A 27,983-nucleotide genomic window follows, 5' to 3' on the forward strand; every position below is an offset into this window, starting at 1 on the left:
CACTTACTAATGGGCACCTTGTTTTACTCAGAACTTGCTGCTGCTGATTTTTGGAATGGCAGGGATTTACAGAAAGAGTGGCCAATAAGTCATTCAGAAACTCACAGCCGAGCTAACGAGCAGAACGAGAAGAATTTACAGATCTAACCTGGAACTGGAAACTAGATTTCAAAATGTGCTGTTTTTACATGGCTTCCATTTACGTTGATGATTAATAAAAGTGCACGTTCCCTTTTCATAATTCATATTTAGAACATATTATGGCCTCAAGTACATCTTATTATTGTAGTACCTTAGTATTAGTACTGGAGCTACAACCAGAGATTTTAAAAAATGCTATTTGAAACAAAGACCACCAGAGTGGTTAAAATGACATCAGTGCCATCTCTTTCTGTGGTCTTTCTGTGGTTTTGTTAAGCAACCTATACAACTAGGAAGGCCGTCTTTTAAAAAAATAAAGCTCTGTCATGTGTTTCATGTTGTGCTACTGGGACCACGGTGATATAGGCCTACAAATTAGCAAAACCCTCTTACATTCATCACGTTATGTCACTAACACAACAAACTATTAAGTGTATCTGTAATGCGGTCCATAAGAGAAGTCCAATTGCTATCTACAGAAAATAAAATGTTGCACGACAATGGATGTTTTTCTGTTTTTAAAATCAGCCCAGAAAACATTATATTTGCTCATAAGCCTTTTTGTTAATTACTTTCTTCCCTTCTTTCCATATAAAGTACACATCAACAGGGTGAACACACCACGACCTGCCCATGTTTTAAAGTCGAAATTGTGTATGATTGGTGCTCACACCCGTCATGACACCTAGAGTTTGGTTTGTGTCTCCACAAAATTTTAGCGCAAATAAATCTTTGTTCAGCCTATATTGTCAAATTTGTAATTAAGTGGTATATGAGATTCGTCTCGCAGGTGATGCTTGTACTTTGTATAGGACATCCATGGAAAAAAGCTTTAGTACAAAAGTAGAAAGGCAGGAAAAAAAAAAAACCTTTCTGCCAACTATAGATTGAGATATGACATAAGGGAAGAACTTAAGGTCTAAAATAGCATGCGCACACAGAATTAGCTCTGTCCCATCTGAGAAGTTCAGAGCTTCCAGGAAGTTGCTTTCAAATGAACTCTCTTGCTGGTGGAAGCATCTCTTCAGACCTATATGGGTGAATCTGGTGTTCACGTCTCTGTTCTTCTAGCCTCTAATTCTGTCCACCATGATAAACACGTTTCACACTAGCTTTGCTCCTCCACCGGTGCCTCCACGGCAGGCTCACAGGGGGCCCACGATGACCGTGAACACGCCGCTAGTCAAGTTCTTGTCTGTGATGGTGCTTCTTCTATTCTTAATGATGTTTGGAGGGTTCCTCTACGTATTCCACAGACTCAGCACGGTAGGAGCTTATCCAACTACAATGGTTATATCATTAAAATGATCTTATAGTTTGCTATTTCTGAAATTACAGGCAGGATAAAAATGAAGTTTTATTTTATTTTCATTTTAAAGTTGTCTTATGATTTGTTAACAGTTTTATGTTTAAAATATATTTATAACATTACCATTCTGGATATTATAATGTTCCTCATTGAGGGACACTAATTTCCCTATTTAAAGTTTTAAATAAGGAAATTACATTTCTCTCCTCTGGTAATTTTCTATATGCTTGTAGTTAAAAAGAGAGAGACAGAGAGTAATGTATTGGCAGGTAACTATAGATGTAGGGGGTAGTCTGCACATGAAGTATTACCTGAAGACACCTTAGCATAATTGCCACTTTATATATATATATATATATATATATATATATATATATATATATATATATATATATATATATAGTCACATTCACATTCACTTTATATATTATTTTGGAGTGTTTATCATACATTTTAACATTATTAATCAATGTGCTGCAACTTATGATAAAATCAGTCCAGTTGAAGACATTTAAAAGCAAACAGTTATGAATAGAGTGTTTTTGTCTTGATGGGTCTACTCACTGTGTTTTGTGGTTTTATGAGTACATGTGCTCAACATCAGAGAAGCCATCCTGTCTGAGTGACTGAACAGAGAACCCTAGTTTATCATCAAATTAATTATAATTAAGAATGCATAGAAAAGATTCAGCTATGATCCTACTTTATTTAGGAATGAGAATAATTGTGAATGTAATATAATATAATTAATAACCTATATAATATATAGAATTATATGAATATAAAACATAGCATTAAGAAAAAGACATAGTGTTCCTAGAAAAGATATATTCATACAGTCTTAGAAGGTCCTTTGTGGACTAGCGTTCAGAAAATTCACAGTAGTGCTAAAATAAAAAGCCTTTACTAAATTATGGCTATGGACAAAATCTCTTAGATGTGTTTCGGCATCAACCAATATCATAAGCTATAGCTTTAGCATAGGATTCCTGTGTCATTCATATATATAAAATCTGTCTGTAAAGTATCTTTGAGTTTGAGAAAGGTGCTATATAAATGTAACTAATAATAAAAATAATAATAATAATAATGAGATGATAATTCAGTCTCTTGAAACTTAGTATTTCCAGAGCTTACCAACATCATTTGGCCACATCTAACTTTACCTTGGCCAAAAGTGGAAGTCCTTTGCTTAAAAATCACCAATCTATCCATACTTAGCACTGGGATAGAACAGAAAAACTCGTGTGAAAATATACGCGTAAAAGTCGATTAGCACGCCTTGCTATAACACCTCCCTTTTGTGTGTATTGGTATGCAGTAGCACCTGTGGTTTTGATACAGTGGCTTTAAGTCAATGCCTTGCTCACCAAAGTCTTCTCCTCTTGGCAGCTGCATGAACTGAGCAGCGGCATAGACATGCTGAAGAAGCTTCAGCAGTGCGTGAAGCACATCGCAGAACCTGAGGAGATGGTGCACTGCATGGAATACTACAACACTGACATGTCAAAGGTACGCCAGCTCCTTCACGAGGGCCTTCAGCCAGAGAAGTGGCGTCTTAATGATCTGTGGCACTGTTCTTCACAATTGGACAGATTCTAGTTTATTGCGGTCACGTAACTTTCCAGCATGCAAAATTGATCATCTTATTCGTTTCCTCTCATAGGGCTCTCAGACTGGAGGAAAAGGTATGTATTTTTTTTTTTTAGTGTTGCAACAGTGTGGTATGCCAAATTCTGGGAAGCATCATCTTGTTGTTGAGAATGTACTAACTGCTGCCGTATCCTCTTTTGATAGTGGCTTTCTTAGCTGGAACAGGAGCCCCCACTATACCAAAAGCAGAGATGGTTCTATTGCAGCAAACATCACAATCTAAATGTAAGATCACGTGCTCACTCCTTTCCAAAACCTTCCAATTAGATTTGATTAAGCAATCAAGCTGGTGAAATAAAACCGTACATGTCTTCTGTCATGGCTTTCTCTGTAGTGAACCAGATGGATACCCTGATCTGGAACCGAGAACGTTCTCACATGGAGAAGATCAATCTTGGCATATCAGGGGCCCTGATCATTCAGTTCCCCGGATATTACTTCATCCACTCCCAAGTCACCTTTTCCAAGTGGCACGTGAAAGCCCCGCTCAAGCAGGTCATATGGACCCGAAAGACAGGACAGGGAGAAAGAACAGAGAACAGGGATGAGAATCTGCTGGTGGCCTACTGCAGCTTGCACCGGAATGTGTCTGTGCCCGACCTCTGCACGGCCTCACAGACTGGAGTGTTCAGGCTCGAGAAACAACAGCAGCTCTTTGTTAACGTGACTGACACAAGCTTGGTAAACGCAGCCACCAGCACCTTCAGGTTGTTCAAATTACGGGACTAAGCATGCTTGATCAGACTGGAGCAGGAGGACGAGCTACTGGCATGGAACGAACTGGATACTGTCCTTAACTGGAACGGTTTTGTGAGCCACACACGGATAACCATGCTGATCTAAGTGATTCTGATTGAAGTCTTACAAGAACAGTTTGGAACATCTGCAGTTACAAAAACATTCTTCCTCTGAGATTATACCTAGTGCAAGTTCAGGAGAAAATGACAAACATTATTAGTTGTTGGATTTTCTGAAAGAATGGAAAAAGTGTGCCATTCAGAAACCTCCTTCCACGTTAAAAAAAAAAGAAAAAAAGTCAGAAATTCCACACGTGATGATTGCGAACACGATCATGCTTAGAGGTTCTCCAGGTGTATTAGGCTCATAAATAATTTATTAATGTTTAATGCTATGTACTGTAATACAGTAGTGACTTTATTTATTAAATGGAAGTTTTGTCAGAACATAGGCTAGTCTAGGGTTCCATACAGTACTAAAGTAAGCCCTTATGTGTCATTTCACACCATGAAAATGAAGATGTTTGAAAAAGGAAGAGAGACTACACTGGCTTCCACAGTAAAAGTGTGTATTTATCTTGTCATACAAACCCCCCCCCCAAAACAACAAACAAAAACAAAAAAAAACGAAAGAAGAAAACCACTGAAGACAACTTTCTTCAAAAATCAGGCAGCGTGTCAAAGTAAACTTTCATGATCAAAATATTACAGCTGACAAATAAGGAATGTAGTGACAAACTTCTTTAGAAATTTTACTTTTCTGAAAAAAACCATATTTATGTTATTTGTATTAAAAGTGTCTTTTTCAAACTCAAATGACAGGCTTTGTAATACTGGTGATGTGTGAGAATATGAGACTTCAATCTGCAGTGATGGTTCAGCAATCTTAATTTAGTCTGTTTATAAAGCAAACTCTGAAATAGTCTGGTATGGTGCTATAGGTTTTTTTTTTTTTTTTTTTAAATCTGTGAAACCCTACATATATTCTGCACTCCACCACACACACTTTCCAGTGTGGTATGCAGAGCTAGCTTGCGAGAGCAGGCATGATTCAACCTCATACTTTAAATAGAATTTCTCAGTTGTTTGACTCTTCCGACTTCATTCAAAATTTAATGATATTTGCATACCTCAAAGAGCAGTTTTATGTGGGCGCTCCTCCATTACAAAATATTATTAATTAGTTTGTGCCAAAAATAAACAAACAATACCCTTCTTTAAAAAAAAAATTAATCTGTGCCTCTGGTACAACTTCAAAATATAGTAAACAAACATTAATATTTAATAATTTAACACCCACTAAACTAGTATATTTATGCAATTTGTCTAATTTGCTTTGTCTAATTTGTGCCAAAAATAAACAAACAATACCCTTCTTTAAAAAAATAATAAAATCTGTGCGTCTGGTACAACTTCAAAATATAGTAAACAAACATTAATATTTAATAATTTAACACCCACTAAACTAGTATATTTATGCAATTTGTCTAATTTGCTCCACAATGGAAAAAGTGAGTGAGAACACGCTTGCTTAGCTCAGGGACACAGTTGTAATCTGCTCTTACAGGAAGCTTTCACCAAGGCTTTTTTTTTGCCTTAACTTTTCCCTCCTACATAGAAAAAAAAGGTCCTGCATATCAACAGCGTTGGGGTTTCAGAGGTTCTGCTTAGCAACTTTCACCTACATGCTTGTGCAACCTGAATGTGTGTAATCAAGTGGCATCACTGACAAGCCTGGATTTTCCTAATCACTTACAGGGATGTTCAGTAAAAGGAAATGCGATTTGCCAACAAACAGCATTAACGTGGAAGCTAAACAAGCATAAACAAATACAAGAACATCTCAGAGGAAAAACAAAACTCCATGAAAACGAAAGTCCACAACAGGGATGTTATTTATTTTATTAAAATGACCCTTTTTGAAATGATCGTGAAAGAAACTAAAAACAGAACAAAAGCCCATGACATTCAGGGACAATTAGAATTGCATAGAAACCCTTGACAGGTTTGCAGACATGGACACTTGGACAAAATGTAATGGAGTAGACGAGCATTCACTCAAATAAGCCTGCAAGTGCTGCAGATATTGGGCAGTTATAGAATTACCAGACACGACACCACTGGCACTGTAAATCTACATGTGTAAAAATTAACCTGCCATAATTTGCTACTAAAAATGGAAACTGATGACACCAATCAGTCCTTCAAATTGTGAACTAATCCATAAATGTGTGTGTACCACAGGTCAGTAATGACAAAATTACAACAGTCATTTTTTTTTTGCTAAAAACATTACACAGGATATCATAAAAACGAGGCGGAACCGTGTCCTATGTAACAATGGAAAATTTGAAAGTATACGCAAAGCACACAGATGTAAGAACATGCCAATTAAGTTAATTACCAAAAAAACAAATAACAAAAAACAAACAAACAAAAAACTTTCAAAACAAAAATGTCTAATCACAGCACTGCAGTAACAGCGGTATATAGCTTTTACACTCTGCATGTGTTGATTTCTGGTTAGAAGTGTGACTTACACGCTAACTTCCATCTCGTCAGACACCATGCAGTCACTTCTATTGCATCGAATACTTATCTGTTTTCACAAGGCCGAAATTGAAACGCTCCCCTCACGCAACTTTGATGGTTTTGCTTCTGGTAATCCCCTCCGGTTCATATGTACACAATCCCACCCATTCTCCTGTTTAGTCACCAGCAGTGCTATAAGGCTTAATAAAGCCCATAAGTTTGATTGTTTATTTATTTATTTTTTAAATACAAATCAACGTTCCACTTATTAGTAATGATATGTGTTATAAGCCTGACTCGGTTACAAGGCAGATTATGAAACAGTTAAAAGCATACATGCAGGTCATGCACGTATGCGATAGTGTACCAGTTAAGAAGTACAACATGTATTTACTAAATTATTACTAGGAGAGAGGATAAAATTAAGTTACAATATTACGGTACGTTTCAGCTCGGCTCCGTAGTTACCCGATTCGGACATTCATGTTCATATTCACGCTGCATTAATATAGAAGCCAACAGATTTATACCAGAGGCTTTAAGGTTCTCTCATTGTGTCACTGTTAATGTAGCAGCTTGTCATTTCCCCAGTAACGTTACTGATGATCATTGTGTAGGGCCGAGCACCTATAGAGGACTCAAAAGAGTCCAAGCACTTAGGACACACGTTCTCAACACAGGACTATTCGGTATGAAAATGAAAGCTTATATGGTTATTTTTGGCCATACTAGCTATAATATATCGTATCAGTATATATGATATACGAACATTATATGCTATACCTTACGTTTTGAACTAGCATGACAAGATTATCAGACACAACATTATCTAATATGAAGAAGGTATAGAAATATCGTACAGATTGTAGATTGCAGGCAGCGCAGTTTAAGAGAAAATAATCCTCGGGCCACGCCTGTATCTCCTTGGATTATTTGATTACTTACAGTAAAGCTTGGCATTATGAAAACAAAGACAAGGGAAAAAAAGATTATTTTACAATGGCAGATGAGACATCTCATGTCTTTGATGTACAACAGAAAACAAATACTATACCATCTATATTTCTCATATAGACTTCACATCTTATTTTATAAACGTACACCACGAGAAATAAAGGCATAGGATGGAGTCGCCTGTCGGTGTCCTGTTAGGGCAATTAGAGAGGCGATAACGGGTGATATACTGAGCTCACTCGTACGCTTGTTGAACAGCGGCTGTTCATCAACAGCACGCGTGCACCTGGATCTCGGACTTATGCAAACGTGGCTCCGCGTAGTTCGTGGGGTATGCCAGGCTCGTGGTCCTCTGGTTCAGTGAGTCTCCCTCGTTACACTTCCCAATCTCCCCGGGGGTTGCAAAAACACTTTGTGTGTTCCCTTCAGGTAAAAAAATTAAATAAAAATCAAGAAAAGCTAAATCCTATGGCTGAATTGGTTTAACAGTCTAACCAGTTATCCGGACAAACGCCGGATTTGTTGGGTTGTGGAGAGATCCAGCGAGAATGAAGGACTGTCCAGCACAGCGCTCTGTGCCTCACACGACGCCTTCCACAAACCTTCTCATCTCCAAGGGCAGCGTTTCACCACAGCTCACGCCATACAATACAGCGTGAGCACGACCAAGCTACTTCCTTATCCACCTACGTCACTGCACACACTACAGGGACTACAAACGCACAACGCACTGGCCTCCCCACAGAGATTACAGGTACCGAAAGCAGTCAGATCATAACAAGGAATTTCCTTCAAAATGATTAACTAGGCAAGATGACTTTCTGAGTTCAGTGTGTACGCAAGTGACATGCTAATCTAACAATCCACTCATCCACACACACACACACACACACACACACACACACACACACCCCCACACCCCCCCCCCCCCCCCCCCACACACACACACACACACACACACACACGTATACACTCACAGATGGGCAGCATGTTTAACACGCTAGTGGCCTCCATCTTCCCAGGCACAGTCATTCTTTTGTTTGACCAGCTTCCTGACCACACGCTCGAGCTCTCGGCGGGATTTCTGCTCCTCCTCCAGACACTGCTTCATCCACTTATTCTCCTGTGGCCAAAAAACCCCCCCAAAAACCCCCAGAAAGCCATCCCTGACCATTAGACCTCATAGCACACGTATTTAGAGTTTATAAATACAACAGATGAGAGCTCAAAAATGACCTTCTTTAGCTCATGGACCTCATCTTTTAATGCATAAACAGCATCAACAAGGCTTCTGCAAGAGACAAAGTGAAAACAATGCAAAAAAGGAAAAAAAACTATACGTTATACACTGTAAAAATAATAATTTACCAAAAAAAAAAAAGAAAAAAAAAAATGGACCTAATGAATGACTATTAACAGGATGGCCGAATGACCAGGCAAAAGCCTTTAATAATGGTTAATAATTATCTCATACAACATACTTCTCTTCGATGATGGTCTGACCGTTGCTCTTCATCTCTTCAACAATAATTTTCTCGTCTTCTGGAAGCAGGACCTGCGGCACGCCCTCCTTACGAACAGCTGGGGGGGGAGGAGAAACAGACCATTTTTCATGGCACTATGATCTCATTCTCCAAAAACCTGAATAGGCCAATGCCGCACGTTCGTGTCTGCAGCACAGCGGCGGTGTCCGCGCGAGGGCCTACCCGTGGCCTGGTGCAGACTGGCTCCGGTGCAGTATGCCTCGATCACCTTCAGGATCTGCGCGTCTTCCTCCAGAGCTGCAGTACCTGTCGATCACAGAACCGCAAACGGTCAGGGAAGCGGCGCAAACCGATGACCTGATAAAGGCTTGTGGAGTCGCCCCGTGGCGCACGCTCGGCCCGTTGCCCGCCAGCGCCGCATACCTCCACAGGTTTGGCAAGTCACAAAAATGAGGCTTTTGGTTCCACTACTTGTTTTGAGCCTCAGTTAACAAACTCATTAGTCGCGTCCCACTTCACCCACTTTTTCTGATCGAACAGTCGTCGTCCGATGGCTTCCTCTCTGTTTTTCTCTTCGGCAGGAACTTCTTGATGGGCTTAGGGCTTTTGCTGGAGTCCTGGACAGAGAAAGCGAGGAACGATAAAGGGAATGAGACGTAAGCCCCTGGATGACTGACCAGCACAGGGGAACTGGATTCTGAAAGGTGTGTACTCTACTCGACTAGTGTGACTTCTACCAAGTCATGACACACATGGAAACTTATCTGTATATTAGTCATGAAAACAACTTTCTCTTAACAGCATGGAAACTCATGGCCATTATATCCTTAGTCACACTTATCACATGGTTGAAGCAGCCTGTATACTCTTCAATCAAAACACGAGACACTAAAATATATGGCGTTTCTAGCAAAGGATTTTAAAGTCAGTGATGAGAAGCAGGGCTCATTACGCAGGTCTGAATAATTGAACACACTAAATAATTCCTTGTTAGGATTAAACGTGACTAAAGCTATAGCAAGCAGACAGTCAGGGGCTCATTGCACAGCACTATGGGCTACAGTAAATGCCAGCAAAGAAGCGAGACAGCAACATCCCTCCTCTATGATCACAAATTCTCCATAAAGCTACGAATGTCCCACACTCCTTCTGCGGAATACGTAGCACTAAGGAACACATATCTTTTGTCCTTTTCATTAATTAGTTTCAAAAGGTATAAAGAATAGTTTTTTAGTTCCTATAGAGAAGGCATTTGTAGCAGAAAAACAAGCATGTTATTATTGATTGAATCCTCCAAGAAAAAGAGTGAGTGGGAGCACTGGACACTGCAGTGTTAAAAAGATACCAGTCTGTGAGCAGGACGCTGAGAGAGTGTAAGAGGGTGAGAGGGTGTAAGACAAACGGATAAACAAGAAATGAATGGCTTACAGGAGGAAGGGATGAGAGAAAGAGAGAGAGGAGAAGACGAAGACGACGACGACCACGACGACCACGACGACATGTCGAAAGGGTGTTGCAAAAAAAAAATCACAGCTAGCCAGGCACACGAGACACACCTCCACAGGCACACGGACTTGCTGGTCTACTCTTACCTTCAGGATATAAGACATCCTCTAAAGAAGCAGCAGATGGAGAGAGAAAGGAAATGAGAAAATGCATGAGAGAAATGGAGGAGTCTGACAGGAACATGATGGCGAGAACAGTGAGAGGTGAACATTTCAGCATGCCCTCGTCCTGACAGAGACGCAGAGGTACATACAAGCTTTTCTCCAAGGCGATGAGAGAGGAACCCCGGCCGGCGTTCGAAACCGGTCAACTACTGTGCAATACCACGCGAATGCCCTTGGGATGTAGTATTCGCTAGTACAGACTTCATGTTTGATAACAGACAACAAATAGCTTTACCCCATCCCATGCCTTTCTGTATCTGGTGTATTAGACCACCACCGAAACTGTGTGGTGAGGAGCATAGTAAAGTTTGTTGAGAAATCAATCACACACACAGATATTACAGTAAGGAGGTCATGACAGTCAGATCGGTAACTGTTGATCTGGGAGGTGAGAAGTGATGTGCGCTTCCCGTCTGGACCACTGCACTTAGTCACAAAAGTCCATTACGCATTGTGCAATTCGTCTTCTGACTCAGTGCACTTCAGGCCGTGTCGGAGGGCCTCTTATAAGAAGGGAGCGCTTACCTCCTTGTAGCCCAGTGCGGCTGAGGGTTTGAGTGGAGGCGCCGGCCTCAGGCAGCTTAGCGACCACGGCTTGGTGATCTTCGGGGGCTCCAGAGGGCCTCGGCTGCCCACGGCCGTGCCAAAGCCCTGGGCGTGACCCTGGTGGGACGGAGTGCCGATGACACTCGCGTACTTGCCTTCGGCATTCTGACAGTCAGGGTATGAACAGGACAAGTTATGGGGACACTACGGTCAGTCAACACATAAAGAAGCTAAATCGAAGTTCATTTGGCCAGCGAGGAAACAGAACGATAACACCAAGCAACAAAAATGAGCTTCACTTTTTACAAGCATGGCATGGTTCCTCGGAGGTTCCTTGCATCTCCCATTCCTGCTTCTTTCCTGGCCTTTCTTTACACATTTTCATGCACTTCAGTGCTTTATGTAGGGGTGTGTATGTATGTGTGTGTATGGGCTGGAGGTGAAACGCTTGCCTTAGTGATGGTTCCTGCTGGGCTTCCTCCTTTGATGTAAGGATGCAGGTGCTCCAGCCACTCCTGTAGCTCTTGAGAGCTACTGCAGAAGACGGTGACGCGCTCGAGCATGCCCCCTATAAGAGGACGGCAGTATGAACCCCTGCCCCGCTCTACAACCCAGAGGCACGTCCAGAGAAGGCACCTACTTGTATTGGAAATGTAAACTGTATTGGTGTTTTGTTTAGCAATATCTAAACTGGTCTTTCTCCAAAAGGTACTCGGACTTTGTGAAGTCCTACAGTGGAAGGGAAGGCCGAGTAACTCCTGTGGATTTCTGCACTGAGAGTACAGGTGACCTTGCCGTTGAGGTAACTCTCAGTCTCCCGCCACAGAAAGAATAATTTTGTGGCCTACTTAGAAGTGCTGGACGGAAGCACATTCACGGGGACGGAGACGAACCTGTGACCTCAAAGGCGTAATGACCCATCTCCGCATCCTCCGGCTGCCTGGTCACAGTGACTCCTGACAGCGGGAGCCGGCCCTGAGAACACGAGAGCAGGAGGCCCGATCGAGAGGAAGGTTGAGCTGATTGTAAGTAAGCAGACACACTTGTAACAAAGAAGAGAAGCTAACACTCAAAGCCATTGGAGAGGAAGAGAGAATAACTCGGTGCACTGAAGACGAAGTCTGTCAGCCAGATCCAGCACACTCACCTGGTAGATGAAGCCACTCATTCGCGGGCTGGCAGACAACATAATTAACATGTTGGGGAACAGCATGAAGTATCGCTCTTCCTTGTCCTTACGAACACACATACACAAAATGTATATATAACAAACACTCAAATACAGACATAACGTCCACATAATGCAGATTATCACAACAGAAGGAAACGTTTCCCTTTTCTGATACAGATTCAGTTACACACACTTACATTTAACATGCAGGAAAACGCAAAAATGTCACACACAGTTTCTGGTGGGTATGCGCTTTTTAAATTGGAGGGAGCAGAGCTGCTGTCCGTTGCTAGAGATCAACAAATATTGCACCATTTGGTTAGCAAACCAACACCAATATTTCAGGTGAGCAACGAGAAAATGAGAAACAAGACGACACAGCTGGAAGGCACCCTGAATAAAAAAAAAAATAAAAAAAAAAAAAGAGAGAATTTTTATTTCTGCCATGACGCACTCTGTGCTCGCATTGGGACCCTGAGCCCACAGAACAGGACAGGACTGGAGTTTCCATTCTTCACTTAGTGGGTGCTGGGTTTCAGGCTTCTGACTAAATAAGTGACCACAGAAGCAGGGCCTTAGAGACGGACTGTTGGTATGGTTCATTTCCTGTTATGATCAGGATGAAAATACCAACGAGTGTTTCATTTCGCCTATACCAAAGGGCCCATCCATCGAAGAGCACAGTGCTTTGCTCTGGCGTTTAACTCTGTGTACTGGGAGGCTGCTTTGACCAGTCTGGAACGTTCCATCATCAGTGCAGATAATTTGGTTTTCTTCAGCTGTGTGTTTTAGGTCATGGCCTTACAGTACACAAACGCTGCCTGCAAATTGGACGGCTTTCTCTAGTAAAAATAAATAAATAAACATTTTAAAAAGGGTTTTTTTTGGGGGGCGAGATCACGGCAGTAAACATCAACATCGCTATGAGTACCACACTAGGAGCACAGTTGGAAGGGTTTCCTTTCATTATATGAAATGTTCATTATGGTTTTTATCTGTCTAGAAATATTGAAAACTTGCTTAATTCAGCAGCTTTAAAGGGAGTTTAAAGCGTTTTACCGGTCCAGGCACAACTGTAAATGTCTTCATCCTTCATGTACAACTCCCCCGCCCAATTCTGATTTCGACGTTCCCAATTTTCGCAGCACAGGTCTGATGTGAATTCTTTCCTTTCAGTGTCTAAACTGACTGGTTTCCCCCCAGGACATTTCTGAAGTCTTAACGTGGGTTTTCCATCCTGCAGCCAAAGACAGACACTTGGTGATGTTCGTGAAGTGCAGGCTAGTTGTACTATGAATATAAAACCAATGTCAATTGAATTCATTTTTGTTTATGGAACTCCATACCTCGTTTTAAGCAGAGGGAATGTGTATATAAACTGCCTATTTCAAGATGACGAAACTCAAATTCCTCTATCCGCATGGTTTACTTTTTCCACGTGTTTTTTTTTTCCCAACATATTTGAAACTGGCTATTGAAAGTATGAAGCGTAAACTAGTTGCCTTTCTGTTCCAGCACTTTTGGGGGGTGCTTGACATTTCAACATACCAACACAACCACAATGCTTAATGTGCAAAATTTGACAGTAGCAAGAGCATCACCGTAACCACATAGCTGAGAAGAGAAAAAAAAAAAAAAAAAAAAAAAAAAGTGTGTGGGGTTGGGACACATCGACACCCTGTCACCTCCGGGAGCCCCGAGCCGAACAACAGCCACCTCGCCCCCACCCCGCACACAAGCCTCTCCTTTGCCCTTACCTCCCCGGGGCCGCTCTGCGTGTGCACTTGAGACATGTAGACCACCTGGCCCAGGGACTTGATGCTGTCCCCCTCCCAGCTGCGCACCGTCTCCGACAGGATCTGCAGCTCCAGGTTTTTGCGCTTACGCAGGTCCTGGCACTGTGTCTGAAGCAGGAGGAGAGCCGCGGAAGGCCGCGCAGTTAGACAGCACGGCTCGACGGGGGAAAAGGTTTTTTATTTATTTATTTATTTATTTATTTATTTATTTTTTAAACACACGGTCCCGGGGGATTTACTGGGAGACGACGTGTTGAACGAGGAAACCGTTACAGAACTTATCCATCTCAGAGAATGTCGCTGTAAAATAACAATGGGCCAAAAACAAAAAACGAAATATGGTGCACTGTGAAGGATTAACAGTTAATAATTTAAATGAATAGGATGTGGGACAAGAATTCATATCTAAGAGATACACATATCTAACAAATACAGACAAGCCATTAAATCAGCATCATATAAACATCTCCAGCCATGACATCATTGTTGAGGAAATCCTCATAGTTCGCACTGGATCAAAAGGTCAATCGTGATTTTATTAACTGATGCTGTTTTAGAGGTGAATGAGAGGCACTGTATTTTTAAATTGCAGATTTAACTTTCGCTTGTTAGGGTTCTGACTGAGTCCAAAAGGTGCACCACCCCAGAGTGCTGAAGAGGAGGGAAAGTCCCTGCACAGTTAGGAAAAAAGTAGCAAAAAACCAAGGTGTTCCACTGCAAAAAGTCAAAGAGAAAGGCTCCTTTACAAAAACACCTGGTCACAGCACAGCAGCGAGGCTGGGTCGCTCAGCGCCAGCAGGAATGACTCACTTCTTCTTCTTCTACTCTGAGTTTTAAATCTTATAGGAAAACTCTAGAACAGCAGAGACCCAATTAGAAGAACACCCACAGCCGGAATACAGACGCCCGTGGAAGATATGGCGCTCATCTTGTGGCGTTCAGGTCTGTGGTTTCCACCTTTTGGCCTCTCATTTGCAGTCTGCAAACTAAAAGTCCTTCACCACAAACTGAAGTCTAATGGACATCGATACAAGAGGAAGCAAAGCTTCAGCAAAAGAAAACTATGTTCTCACACTTTAACATGAAAGTAAAAGTTGCTAGAGCACTGCGGTGTGTCGGGTGAGCGAAAGTAACGAAAAACGCCAGACTAGACAAAGCCACGCACGGTCAAGGCCACGCTTCCACCCGCTGTTGCCTACGTACCACAAGACCTTTAAAAGCAGCCGTTGCCTTCAGGAGGTCACTGTAGTCCGGGTGGGCTTCCTGCAAGGGGGAGGCACAGTGACAAAGGTCATTGCCAGGATACTCACGCCTGCAAACCGTCACGGAAGTGTCAGCAAATGAGCCACCGGGTCGCATGTCCCTACCTCCACGTGTCTCTCCAGCTCCTGCATCAGGGTCGGATACTTCTCCAGCCTCATGAAGGGCTTACTCAGGCTGGTGGTCAGAGTCAGGATGCCTGGCGCACCAGCACCCTGGCTCTCCATGAACTTGTCTAGCTCCTCGCTGGCGAAGCAGAGAGACAACAAACGAACACGATCAAATGCTCGTATTCGTCCTTTAATGGGTTTAAAGCAGTGAAACTGAAAAAACAACAACAACAACAATAACAAAAAAGTATTTTAAGTGTATGTATTGTTTGTGAAGTTCACATAAACCATTCACTAATTCTACCCATCCAACTAATTCATCATTTATTGCTCGGAAGTAAAAGCAACTACATAAGGTTATTTCATTAATTACTAAGACTGGAATATTAAAACTAAAATAAGCTAAAAGAACCAGAAATGCCTGTAAAACAAAGCCAATTAAAACAGATCACTCTGCAATCAAACTCAAGCTCAACTTCAGTTAAAAGAAAATATACAAATTTATGTGCATACTATGTAATTAACAATGTAATGTAATGTAATTAACTAAAGAGTATCCCATATATTCTACTGGACAGGATTGTCCACAGCTTATGCCAGAATAGACCACAGTACATTTTCCTCTGTGAATCTGAAATCACATCATTTATTAAAGCTGGGTTTTCCATGTCTAGGAATGGATTCTGCATGTGCATGCACAGATGCATGTTTAGGCATGCATAAACACACACACACACACACACACACACACACACTGAAGACATGACCTTTAAATGCTAACAAAATCAGTACTGCTGAACTGCAGCAATTGTTTTGGTTAAGGTGAAAGACTACTTCTTGTAGATAAATATATCTGAAGTACAATGATTCATCGCAAAAAAAACATGCTTTCACTACACGGGGTGGAAAACGCTGCAAAAAAAAAAAAAGGTTGCAACACAAGATGCAACCTGGCACGCATGATAAAGTGTAAAGTGTGCTTCCATCAGCAGAACCGCATCTATAGATATCCTGTTGGGTTAAGTCTGACTTCCTGTGCGTATGAAGCCTTGACAGCATGCTGCATTTTGAGTGGAAGGAGCAAAGTCAAAGGAACATTGTTTCAGATCGACTTACAAAGGCATACAGGAAGTATGTCACAGTCACCGCCTGTGTTAATTTCATTGCCGTGTGTCACACAAGGATCATGAGAGGACCAAGGAAAACATGATGGCAGTGAGCCAGCTCAGTGCAGTGCTGTCACGGTCCAGCAATAGTGGTGATAGCGCAGTGGCGCCACCAAGTGGTTGATTCTTGGCATTTCACAAAAGGCTGAGGGTGAACTTGTTATGTTTGCTCCCCCCGCCCCCTTCTTTTTGGGATCCATAAAACCAGCTGCACGGGAGGCTTAAAACGGACTCCGATACCGAGCCAACTACCATCTCGGTTGTCTTTGCGCAAGGGCACTGACCTGTGATCGGTGAGCACAGTCACTGCAGAGGGGTGGCTGGAACAGTAGGAGAGGTACAGCGTTCTGATCTGGCACATCAGGTTCAAATAACAGCCGCCAAGCCGCTGCTGGCCCTCCGGCACCCTGCGAGACAGACGCACAGATGCAGGGGAGCATGGAAGTGCACACCCTCGGTATGCCCTCAAACGGAGCTCCCTTTACGCTGTGCCCTGCTTTAATGAGGCATGTTCAGCCCCAAGCTGCTGCACCAGGTCACGTGTGTTCCAGCAAGAACACCGCAGCTCAGAGCTGGTTATTGACCGAGAAGACCTGGTTCAGTCTCCTGAGACGGAACCTCGCTGGGCATACGAAACAGCCGACCGCTGCAAACACGCTGCGTATAAACATTTTCTAGGATTTCTTTCACTGGATTTGAACATACATAAACACTGAATATTGATAACATCCTAAAATCAGACCAATACTGAATGTTGCTCCAAACCCATAGCTAGCAAGTGAAGTGGTGTTGGTATGACGAGATATTATATAATAATGTATCAGTGCATCTGTAATGTTTACGTGAACAGAAAGATTAAAGCTCACTTGGTACATTCTTCCAGTGCCACACACAGTCCCTGTTGGAAGGTGTGTATTTCCTCCAGGTTGCCACATAAGCAGCTGCTGTCTGCATTGGACAGCCTGCAAAACAAGAGTTTCCACTGATCAAAAATTCTCGCACAACAAACACTTTAGGTGTTAAAGGATTCGTGACTGCCCCCCAATGGCGACTACTGGCATGTCATGCTTACTTATCACTGGCCTGTAGGGGACGTAGGTAGCAAGTGAGCACATTTTGCAGCTCCTTCACAAACTCGCGCTCGTGCTCCAGGATATCCTGCACAACCTGAGACACAAACCACAGCGATGTCACAGGCAGAAGGTCCCCCTGGCCCACTGCAGCCCACCCAACTACCCCCAAACCCACACCCCCACTGTCACGCTCAACTCCTGAACATCACCTCCACAAGGTGAGAACTCACCACATTGTAGTAGTTTTTGGTCAGCTGAGGAACATCAAAGCCTTTCACCGCTTTTGGAGAGATTGGTTTGTCTGTAGAGCAGATAGAATTTTTATAAAAATAAGAGGGAAGATAGAAAAGAAATTTGTACACTGCCTCTGAAAAATTAAGAAAAAGCATGACATCTCAAACTATTACGCTAAAGGAGTAAGACGAATAAATAATAAGTAAACAGATTAATGATTTTGCTCTGGTCCAATTGCTAGATAAAAAAAAAAAAAAAATGCAGGTCATAAAAACAAGGTCAGGTTTAATGCCTGCAACCCTGATATTTTCCTTTGGCAAGATCATTCTTCTGTACCAAAACGCGAGGACCCCTAAAAGATTCCTACTATAGAAGTGTGGTCCATCGACCGATAAGTCCTAATTATCATTCCATACCTACTATGAAGGACCCCCCCCCAAAAAAAACCCCAACCCCTTGATACCCACTCACCACACGGCTTGACCTCTCGCACGTAGTTACTGGGGAACCAGCCGGTCTTGCCGTTCAGGGTGCCTTCCCACCAACCCCCCTCCTCCTGCCGTGTAACGTGGATCAGCTCGCCCTTGCTGAAGGACAGCTCGTCCTCGTTGTTCTGTTTGAAGTTGAAGCGTGCCTTCACCACCAGCTGTCCTCCCCCTCCGTTCTCCGACATCTCCTGGGGGGGGGGGGGGGGGGGGGGGGGGGGGGGGGAACAGACGGAGCTCGCTGTCAGCAGGGCGCGCGGATGTTTAAGCGCGGACGTTAGTCCGCAGAGTTTGTATGTGAGGGTGTCTGTTCGTGAACCAGCTGAACCATAAGACCATGTGTCAATGCTCAGATGACTTACCACTGGCTTCGATTGCCTCCGGAAGGATTTTTGGGACTTTGAGGTGGACAGGTTAGGGATAGAGGAGCTGCAGGGTGGACATGACCTCTCTGTACAACAATCAGAGGGAAATCAGCATGAGAGAGAGAGAGAGAGGAGATCGTAGTCCAATATGTTTAAATATAGTTGTCCACATTCATATACATTTATGGCATTTAGCTGATGCTTTTATCCAGAGCGACTTACAATTAATCACCGAGTACAACTTGAGCAATTGAGGGTTAAGGGCCTCGCTCAGGGGTCCAACAGTGGCAACTCAAGTACCTTAACCACTGAGCTACTACTGCCCTATAAGTGGGATCTTATAGGTGATATTCAAGAGTTGCATCTTCAAATGCTGTCCTATGGCTTGGACCTGTTCCAATTCTGAGCTCTGTAACTGTTAGGTTGTCAGTAAATATAATGACGTTCCCATAATACCAAGCCTGGAATGGTTAGAGAGAGAAAGTGCTTCTGAAAATGAGGCTTTATAGCCATTTCCACGTCAGCTAAATGGCATTCCGACATGGTGAGTTCAAAGTTCCTGGGATGTACAGCACAGGTTACAGTCCCCATACATCATCTGTGCCCATAGCAACTCATACATCTCATTCTCTGTGTTTGTCCAGTAGCTTGAGTCATGTAATCACCTAATTACATAATTACAAAATACTCATGACACTCTGACCCACTAGATCTCCACTAACAAAGTAAAAGTTGCTAATACCTTCAGCCCATTTGATGCAAGCTGTACCACCACAGGTGGCAGAAGCACACAAATCTCTAACTCAAGTAAAAGTACAAATACTCCAGTAAAAAAATGAATGTTATTGGTTTTGTTAACTTGAGAAAAAAGTATAGAAATATATGTACTTAAAAGTAAAAAAAAGTAAAAATATTTCTTTAAAAAGCTTCTGAAAATTTGAGCGTTCTTCGATTGTCAGATGTACCGAGTACATGACTTTGCACATAAATAATTGTTTATAGATCTGAATGCAAACAGATTTTCAATTATTTTATTTATTTTTAAATTATAGAGCAAAAGCTTGATAGCCAATCACAGGCGACCTACTGAAATGTTTTGGTTTCAGATCCTGTTGGATTTCGAATGGCTTGGAGCTTGGTGAGGTGTCTGAACAGAAGTTGACTTTTTTTTTAATCATTACTTTTTAAAATAGTGAATAATCATAAACACAATAATGCAGCGAGACTGGATAACAGACACGAACAGACTAAACAACTGGCAACAGCAGGGGACAAAAGACAGAATATCAAACAACTACCGTACCACAATTACTGACATTGCCTTAGCTTAAAATGAGGAACATAAATACAGAGGATTACCAAAGGAAAACGGGACACAAGTGAACATAAACAAAGCACCGGACAAGGCAGGCACTGAACTCAAACAAGGATGAAAACAAAAGCACATGGTGCTTAGTGCCATGGGAACTGTGATGCCCAAGGAGGGAAAGCAGGACAAAACATTGAGCAATGAGCCAGGTTTTAAAATGTTATGAGTACAAAGTACAAATATGTCTTACATACAAATATGTCTTATGTAGTGAGTAAAAGTATGAAGTGGAAAAGTAAAACAAAGGACCTAAGTGCAGTAATGAAGCACATCTGTTACATCACCCTTGTGCACCGATGGATTACACTCTGAGAAAAACAAACACAGTTCACAGTTCACTCAAAAAGTGCTGCAAAAAAAGCTTCCATATAGCAGAAGTCACAGTTCCCCTTTTGTGCTCGTGGTGCAGAAGGCAACAGTCACAGCCATGGAAAGCACGAAGATAACTGCACATGTCGCTGATGTGCTAAGATCGAGGAAACAGAGAGCAGCGTTCTCTCTGCTCCTATTGTCTCTGCCGGGTCGCTGGCTGGGGCGTGGCAAGGCGCAGTCTCTTGCTCTGCACCCTAAACGGTGCTCTGCTCAGCCGGCGGGGTCACCACACCTCCGGACCACCTTCGTGCATCACATAGGCCCCGGCCCTGCACCCCCAGACTTCCAAATCTTTGTGTGTGTGCGCACGCATGAACATGCTCAAACTGCTCCTCAACCATAGACAGGAAAAACCTAATCTGAGCTGTCCAAATAAATCTGTTTTCACTGCAGGTCAGACTTCACTGATGCAAAAGTGCCTTTAGAGACGCGCCTCTTTGCTAGTCTTCAACAGCCACTTAGACATTTCTGCTATTTCTGTCTGTTTGGGGTGAACCCGTGCTGTGTGCAGAGCTAGGGCTTCCTCTCCGGCTAATGGATGTCAGGCAGAGGCGGTTTGGACGCAGAGCAGAGTCGTGCCGAGATGCAGAGGCAAGCCATAGATTTGGTGTGCGCCAGCCAGATCTGACCGTGAGTCACTCGGAAAACACCCGCTCGGTCCAACCCAGCAGTCAGAAGAGCACCACCCTGCCCGACCCTGAACAGTTAGCCTGCATGGACAACTGCGTGCCAGACAGAATCCGCGTGCTCGTGAAGATACCATCACGAAGACTTTAAAAAACAGCTGCCATTATAAAGAGAAGTACACACAGACAGACACGTGCAGCTACGGTTACACCTGCTGCATCTGAGGACCGAGAGACTGGACTCACAAGTGCTGTCCGGTCACCATGTCTGTTACTTAAAGTAAGTAAGTACAGGAGCTTTAGAAGAAGGTGATCCAATTTAACACATACAAGTTTCCAAAACACTTCAATTTAAAAATAGGCTTAATGCAGCCATCAGAAGCAATTCCAAAGCAATCACCCCTCAGTGTAATTCATTATTTACAAACCTGGAGAACTGCAGAGGCTTCGTTTCGGTGCATGCCTCCCTAATCGTTTCAGCCTTTACAGCCCACACAATATCCACAAGGCAGCCGATTTACATTTCAAATCTTGCATTTTCTCATCGTTCAAATTGAGATTTTGCTTTTGACAGCAGCAGCGGAGTTATTTGGCAACATGAATAGCGCTATTTATCACAAACAAACCACACCAAACTAAAACTGCCAACCCAAACTGTCAAACGGAGGTGTTACGGCTTAGAGATGAATGCTTCTTCAGGGCCTGGGCAACGTTCTCTCACTGAATCATCCATGGACTCTACAATCTACCAGTGAACACTGGGGCAGGATCTAAAGCCCACTGGCCTGAAGCTGAACCAAGGATCAGTGCTTCAATAGGCCAATAGACTTGAGGAAATCCATGACAGCACGGTACAGAGAGAAGGAATGGAGAGTCAAAGACTGAAATTGAATCCTGTTCGAATGCTGTGTGGGGGGACTTTAGGATGTCTGTACATTCAGGGAAGCCCCTAAAGATCAGTGTGTTTATGTGCCAAAATTCCACCAGTCACTATTAAGAGACAAGAAACTGAACATAGGTTAAAGTGTGGTCTTTCACAATGGCTTTTTAGTTTAGGTCATGCATTGCATTGCATTAATATTAGCATGGCTGAAATTTCTTAGTTCAAGACAAGACCCCTCCTTTCTCAAAACAGGAGCCCACCTTCTCGTCAACCGTCAGAGGGCTTCAGGATCAGCACTGATGAGATTACACACACACACACACATTATATATATATATATATATTACACACACATGCATGCACACACACTCCCTAGGAAAAATATTACCTTGATCACAGACGGTGAGAATATTCTGAACTAAATGGGAGACTGCAGGGAATCTATTGTGAGCTTTATTCACATATTACTTTATTAAACACATGCCAAAACGTTTCCAAACATTTCTTTCACATTCCTCAAAACAAAACAAAAAACCCCATTTATGACCGCATGCAGTGAGCTGATATACTCATACTGACCAGAGTGTGGACTGTTGGATGTCTCTTGTTGGCTTACCCATGACAAATGTATAAATAGCTGTTGTGAGTGAATGCCCCAGAACACAGCATGACATCAAAGGGAACCAAGTTCTCTTTGTTCACCAGAACATTAACTTGCAATGGCGGTTTCATGACAGTTAAAATCTCGCCAACATATGAATTTGCATGCAACATGTTTTTCAGCTGAAAAGATATGGCCCGCTGCCTTAACTGAGAGTTAAATGTGTTCATACCCGCTGCCAACCACCAGTGAACAGACATACTCTTTGTAGTTCGCGAGAGGCCACTGGTATTCCATCTTCTAAAAATGATCCTGAACACGAGGCCCTCACACATGGCCCAGCCACGAGACCCCCGGAATGCCGGAGCGGTCTGCAAAGGGCTGGTCCAGCCCGCACACTCACAAGTGGCTGCAAAATCGTTAACTGTGCAAAATTCCAGTCGGGAGGAACCAAGGGCTCTGACATCAGACAAGCAACACACGCCCGGAGCGAAGGAGAACACACATGCACGCACGCACACAAACAAACACACAGGCACATATCGTCAGAAGATCAGGACTGACTGTAAGGTGGCTATGGGACAATTACCTTGAGTAGCAATGTTTATTGCTGTCAGCGTGGAGAGAACCTTGCTAAAATTTTCTCCAGAGTACAGGCTGTCAGGTTCAAAGCCCTGGAAAGAAAGAAAAAAAAATAAAAACACCACGAATAAAATTATACTGCATCATTGCTGATAAACAGAACAAATAAAACTGTAGGGTAAAACTGAAACACAAGCTGGAAACTGCAAAGAAACAAACTAAGAGCATATAAGAAAGAGGAAAACTATAACGATTGTTCTTTTTATACTTGTTATATACTGCCCCAAGCCCCGCTGCCCACACACTGCTACCCTCCTTCTTGCAGTGGGTAAGGTTACAAGTTTTAAATAAAACATCACATATACAGAGTTTAAGTAGCACAGCAAGAAGCATTTTTCCTCTTACACACTAAAGATGTTCAGCCACTTTGCACTGGACCAGATGAAGAATGACATGACATTGTTGTTCAGAGTGCCTCACTATTTAATAGTTGAGCTGTGTTCAGAAGTTGTTTACCAACCCATTTTACATGGACAAGACGGGGACAGATTGGGGCAAATTTGTTGGGTGCGATTTATTTCACACCTTCTTTCTTTATCAGGACATTTCAGTATTCCAGCCATGTCACATAGATTTATAGGCTCAAGCTGTGGAATATAGTTCCAGATGTAAAATGGCTTGTAAATTGTAAGTCAAAGTTATAATCATGGTAGTTGCTGCTTCAACAAAAGTAATTTATATATATATATATATATATATATATATAAAATTAAATACCCATATACATATACACATACATACACACACAGCCTGGCCAAAAAAAAAAAAAAAGAAGGTCACACACTAATATTTCACTGGACCGCCTTTAGCTTTGATTATGGCACACATTCGGTGTGGCATTGTTTCCACAAGCTTCTGCAATGTCAACATTTATTTCTCTCAAGAGTTGCATTAATTTTTCCCCTCCAAGATCTTGTATTGATGATGGGAGATTTGGACCACTGCGCAAAGTCTTCTCCAGCACATCCCAAAGATTCTCAATGGGGTTCAGGTCTGGACTCCGTGGCAGCCAATCCATCTGTGAAAATGATGTCTCATGCTCCCTGAAACACTCTTTCACAATTTGAGCCTGATGAATCCTGGCATTGTCATCTTGGAATATGCCTGTGCTATCAGGGAAGAAAAAATCCATTGATGGAATAACCTGGTCATTCAGTATATTCAGGTAGTCAGTGACCTCATTCTTTGGGCACATAATGTTGCTGAACCTGATTAACTGCAGCAACTGCCCCCACAGGCTTGTACGGTAGGCACTAGTCATGATGGGTGCATCCCTTCAGCTGCCTCTCTTCTTACCCTGATACACCCATCACTCTGGAACAGGGTAAATCTGGACTCATCAGACCACATGACCTTCTTCCATTGCTCCAGAGTCCAATCTTTACGCTCCCTAGCAAATTGAAGCCATTTTTGCCGGTTAGCTTCACTAACAAGTGGTTTTCCTAAGGCTACGCAGCTGTTTAGTCCCAATCCCTTGAGTTCCCTTCACATTGTGGGTGTGGAAATGCTCTTACTTTCACTATTAAACATATCCCTGAGTTCTACTGTTGCTTTTCTACGATTTTATTTCACCACACGTTTAAGTGATCACCACTCACGATCATTCAAGATTTTTTTTTCGACCACATTCCTTCCTTGACAATGTTTCCCCACTGTCTTTCCACTTTTTAATAATGCGTTGGACAGTTCTTAACCCGATTTTAGTATTTTCAGCAATCTCCTTAGATGTTTTCTCTGCTGGATGCATACCAATAATTTGACCCTTCTGAAACAGATTAACATCTTTTCCAGGACTCACTGCATCAGTTAGGGTTAAATAACTTGTTGCCAGCTGAAACAATCACCCATGCAGTAATTATCCAATGGGAGGCTCTTACCTATTTGCTTAGTTAAATCCAGGTGGTGACCTTTTTTTGGCCAGGTAGTGTGTGCGTGCGCGCATGTGTGTGTGTTTAAAATCGTGAGAACTCTACCTGATGAAAAACGAGACAGTGACAGACTACTGCTACTTTACATATATAAAAAAACAGAAATGAAAGTGTGTCACATGGTTTGCATCATCCATGCTGAACCTTCGCGCGCTGTGACGGGCTCCTCCACACAGGGAATGGGCAGGGCTGGGGGCTCTTTCTCCACGCACTCACCCTGTCCACTTAAAGTCATTGCTCACGCCATTACAGTTGCATTATGGCATTGCCACTAATTGGGGGGGAGAGCATTGACCCCAGACATTTAGTCCTGACCACTTCCCTACACGCTGGGTTTATTCAGTTGCTCTTTAGACTTCTATGATTCAAGAACCACAAACAAGCCTATTTATAAACCTTTTAAGAGAAACAATGATTAAGCTTTGTGCAAATATTTTGAAGATGTCTTAGCGTTAGGTGGTCCCTGTTGGGTTGAACAAAAAAAAAAAAAGCATTGCAAATGCTGAAACAAATGCAGAAGAGAGCTTGCAGCACAAATTTGATTCATATGTACCAGGGCATATCTGACACAACAAGGTGCAAGGCAGGGGAAACTCCATTTGGTTTTAAAAGAGAACTTGCAAACAATGCCACAAATGTTACAGCACATGTGTAATCATGATGCACCTTGTTACAGGTTTGGAATGTGACGGCTAGTCTTGGCTTCGATTTCCAGCTGATGGAGCTGTCTGGACATGTTGCTTCACCAAACTGGAAGCAGCACTCTCATTTTGGGCAAGGGAACCATACATCAAATTCAAGTGAACTGGGTTTTTTTCTCTCCCATTAAATCATTCAGTTCAGGCAGAACTGACTAGGCAGATTCACTTTACTCAGACAGAATCACTCCCTACCATTGAACAGTGGACAGAAATGGACAAGTTGTCATTTAGAATAGATTCTGTTTTTGTCTGAAGCTAAATTTAAAATTGCGATTTTAGTATAAATACCCATCAGAGAAACAAAGTACAAATGTGCCGGCTAAAATGTCAAATTCGATATCACTTTAAGAGCACAAAAGGTTTTGGAGTAAGCAGTAAAGGCAGTGAGTTGCCTTCATTTAAAATACAACAGAATAATATAGGAACTGAGAATGGTATGACAAATGGTTGCCTCCATGAACAAGAGGGCCATTGTAATGTTTACTAGTCATACATATGATTATTGGCATATAACCGAAGTACAGACACTAACTTTATAGATAAGTGACATTTTCACTCATTTCACAGTGTATGCTTGCAATTCTAGATTTGATATAGTTTGCCTGTGCGACGTAATATGTTAATAAGAACCGTTTAGAAATAAACCACAAGTTTATAGACTGCGCTCTGCCTATTAAAAGTCTCCCTCAGCCAAGAAAATAAATATCATCCGGTTAACGTAACACGCACCACCTGGAGCAAGTATGACTGTAGCGTACAACATAACACTGCAGAGTAACGCCAGCTTACCTCAACCTTCAAAGAGGTGCATCCTTTCAGAAACTCTCGGATGTTGGCAACGCAATCGGCTTCGCATTTGGGATCTGGACAACACTGCAAACACCCACAAAACGAACGGGGGTAAATAAAAGTCCCGGTATGGGTGAAAATCCCCTTGCTGCAACTACAGCTCAGTGCTCGGACCAAAGCGTGTTTTGGACAAGGACGGCCGGTTTAAAGGTTGGAAGGGCCGTCCCCGTTAAACTGCTGCGGGACACTAGTACGGGACAACTCGAAGTGAGTTTAGTTTGCAGAAAGTAGTTCAGGATCCTCGTCTCGGTCTATCGCCCTTAAGGACAGACAGCCCGCATCTCCCGTTGCCCTCTCGCACCAGGAAAAGAGAATTAGTGGAGGAAGTGACGATCTCGCAGAGTCGGTCTTTACACACTAGATCAGGGCCAAACAGGTCGTCTTTCAGTGTCCTGGCAAAGCCCAGAACGCATTAATATACGCCTGTTTAACTTAACGTTGATATGTCGATGTCCTTAAACATGTATATACTTGTTACATCAGCTTGAACGTGTACATTTTCGTGTATGAGAAAACGTCAGAAAATAGCTGTTGTAACCTACGATCTACAGGCTGGTTTTAAAGCGCACGTTTGATCAGAGCACAGTGAAGTCGTCCCTAATAAAAGGTGGCCTTTATATGGACATGAACGAAGCCAACAGACTGAGAGAATGGATGTTTACGCTAATGTACCGTCGTTAAAGACGGTATAGAAATGTCTTCGAGAATGCGGAACACTTACTCGGATAGACAGGAAGTCAAGAGTTTACATTGCCAGTTAATTGCACGTTTCTGACTTTTAAAAAAAATGTTCCTCAGCAGTTAGTATTGTACTTAACCTTTCACGTCTTGGTTTAGTTCTTGCAAACGCAGTGTTTAAACATGCAACTAATCAAGCTAGAACTAAAACCAACTTAAAAGGATCGCACTACGGCTACATTGCCTCACTGAGCATACATATCCGCTCTCTCCGAGCAGGTTTTGCTCAGCAGACGGGTTACCTTAAGGATCGATCCAGGTACCAGTCGTTCCATAAGCTTACACAAGACGACCCCATCTCTCAAAGACGTTTTCAGAAATCCCTCTGGGTCGGCGATGCTCTTTTTTGGGGAATTAAGAACTCCTAAAGAGATCAGCCACGTAACAGTCTGCTCCTCTGGGTTCATAATTTGGGCTGAGCAGGTCTCGCAAACCTCGCAGCACCCCTGGTGCAACAAGTATGACAGGCGACACAGATGCTACCCACATCCGTAACGTTGCTTCTTTGCGGAACAGTTCAGATCAGCAGAGACCCGCGTCCCCGACTCTGCAGGGAAGTTCTCCAAGATGAGGATGTTGTAGTCACTT

At 42.6% G+C, this 27,983-nt stretch overlaps 2 protein-coding genes across 3 annotated transcripts; one reads left to right on the top strand and one right to left on the bottom strand.

Annotated features, from left to right (window-relative positions):
- Nucleotides 1–1,161: 1,161 nt before the first annotated feature.
- cd40lg (CD40 ligand) lies at nt 1,162–7,764 on the top strand. The gene is made up of 5 exons (XM_027019165.2): nt 1,162–1,407; nt 2,843–2,962; nt 3,117–3,138; nt 3,248–3,328; nt 3,438–7,764. Exons 1-5 carry the CDS (start codon nt 1,231–1,233, stop codon nt 3,830–3,832), a joined length of 795 nt encoding a protein of 264 aa, XP_026874966.1. The 5' UTR covers nt 1,162–1,230; the 3' UTR covers nt 3,833–7,764.
- arhgef6 (Rac/Cdc42 guanine nucleotide exchange factor (GEF) 6) lies at nt 5,718–27,937 on the bottom strand. Of its 2 annotated transcripts, XM_027019163.2 has the most exons (23): nt 27,638–27,937; nt 26,598–26,681; nt 23,127–23,211; nt 18,684–18,772; nt 18,308–18,512; nt 17,833–17,903; nt 17,602–17,696; nt 17,396–17,491; nt 16,814–16,936; nt 15,361–15,499; nt 15,197–15,256; nt 13,955–14,101; nt 12,174–12,260; nt 11,920–12,001; nt 11,479–11,594; nt 11,006–11,191; nt 10,403–10,423; nt 9,334–9,427; nt 9,033–9,116; nt 8,808–8,907; nt 8,563–8,617; nt 8,304–8,449; nt 5,718–7,749 (listed from the first exon to the last, which is right to left on the bottom strand). In XM_027019163.2, exons 1-22 carry the CDS (start codon nt 27,800–27,802, stop codon nt 8,327–8,329), a joined length of 2,307 nt encoding a protein of 768 aa, XP_026874964.2. In that variant the 5' UTR covers nt 27,803–27,937; the 3' UTR covers nt 5,718–7,749; nt 8,304–8,326. The 2 variants fall into 2 exon arrangements, with proteins under 2 accessions (XP_026874964.2, XP_026874965.2); XM_027019164.2 differs by lacking the exon at nt 10,403–10,423.
- Nucleotides 27,938–27,983: the final 46 nt, after the last annotated feature.

This window comes from Electrophorus electricus, chromosome 12 (genome assembly GCF_013358815.1).
Source record: "Electrophorus electricus isolate fEleEle1 chromosome 12, fEleEle1.pri, whole genome shotgun sequence".
Taxonomy (NCBI): domain Eukaryota; kingdom Metazoa; phylum Chordata; class Actinopteri; order Gymnotiformes; family Gymnotidae; genus Electrophorus; species Electrophorus electricus.

Coding starts and splice junctions, on each gene's coding strand:
- cd40lg (XM_027019165.2), top strand. CDS start 1,231: ATGATAAACACGTTTCACACTAGCTTTGCTCCTCCACCGGTGCCTCCA. Junction 3,139..3,247: donor CTCTCAGACTGGAGGAAAAG/GTATGTATTTTT, acceptor CTCTTTTGATAG/TGGCTTTCTTAGCTGGAACA. Junction 3,329..3,437: donor GCAAACATCACAATCTAAAT/GTAAGATCACGT, acceptor CTTTCTCTGTAG/TGAACCAGATGGATACCCTG.
- arhgef6 (XM_027019163.2), bottom strand. CDS start 27,802: ATGAACCCAGAGGAGCAGACTGTTACGTGGCTGATCTCTTTAGGAGTT. Junction 10,424..11,005: donor CCGCACTGGGCTACAAGGAG/GTAAGCGCTCCC, acceptor CTGCTTCTTTAG/AGGATGTCTTATATCCTGAA. Junction 9,117..9,333: donor CGACTGTTCGATCAGAAAAA/GTGGGTGAAGTG, acceptor TGTGATCGACAG/GTACTGCAGCTCTGGAGGAA.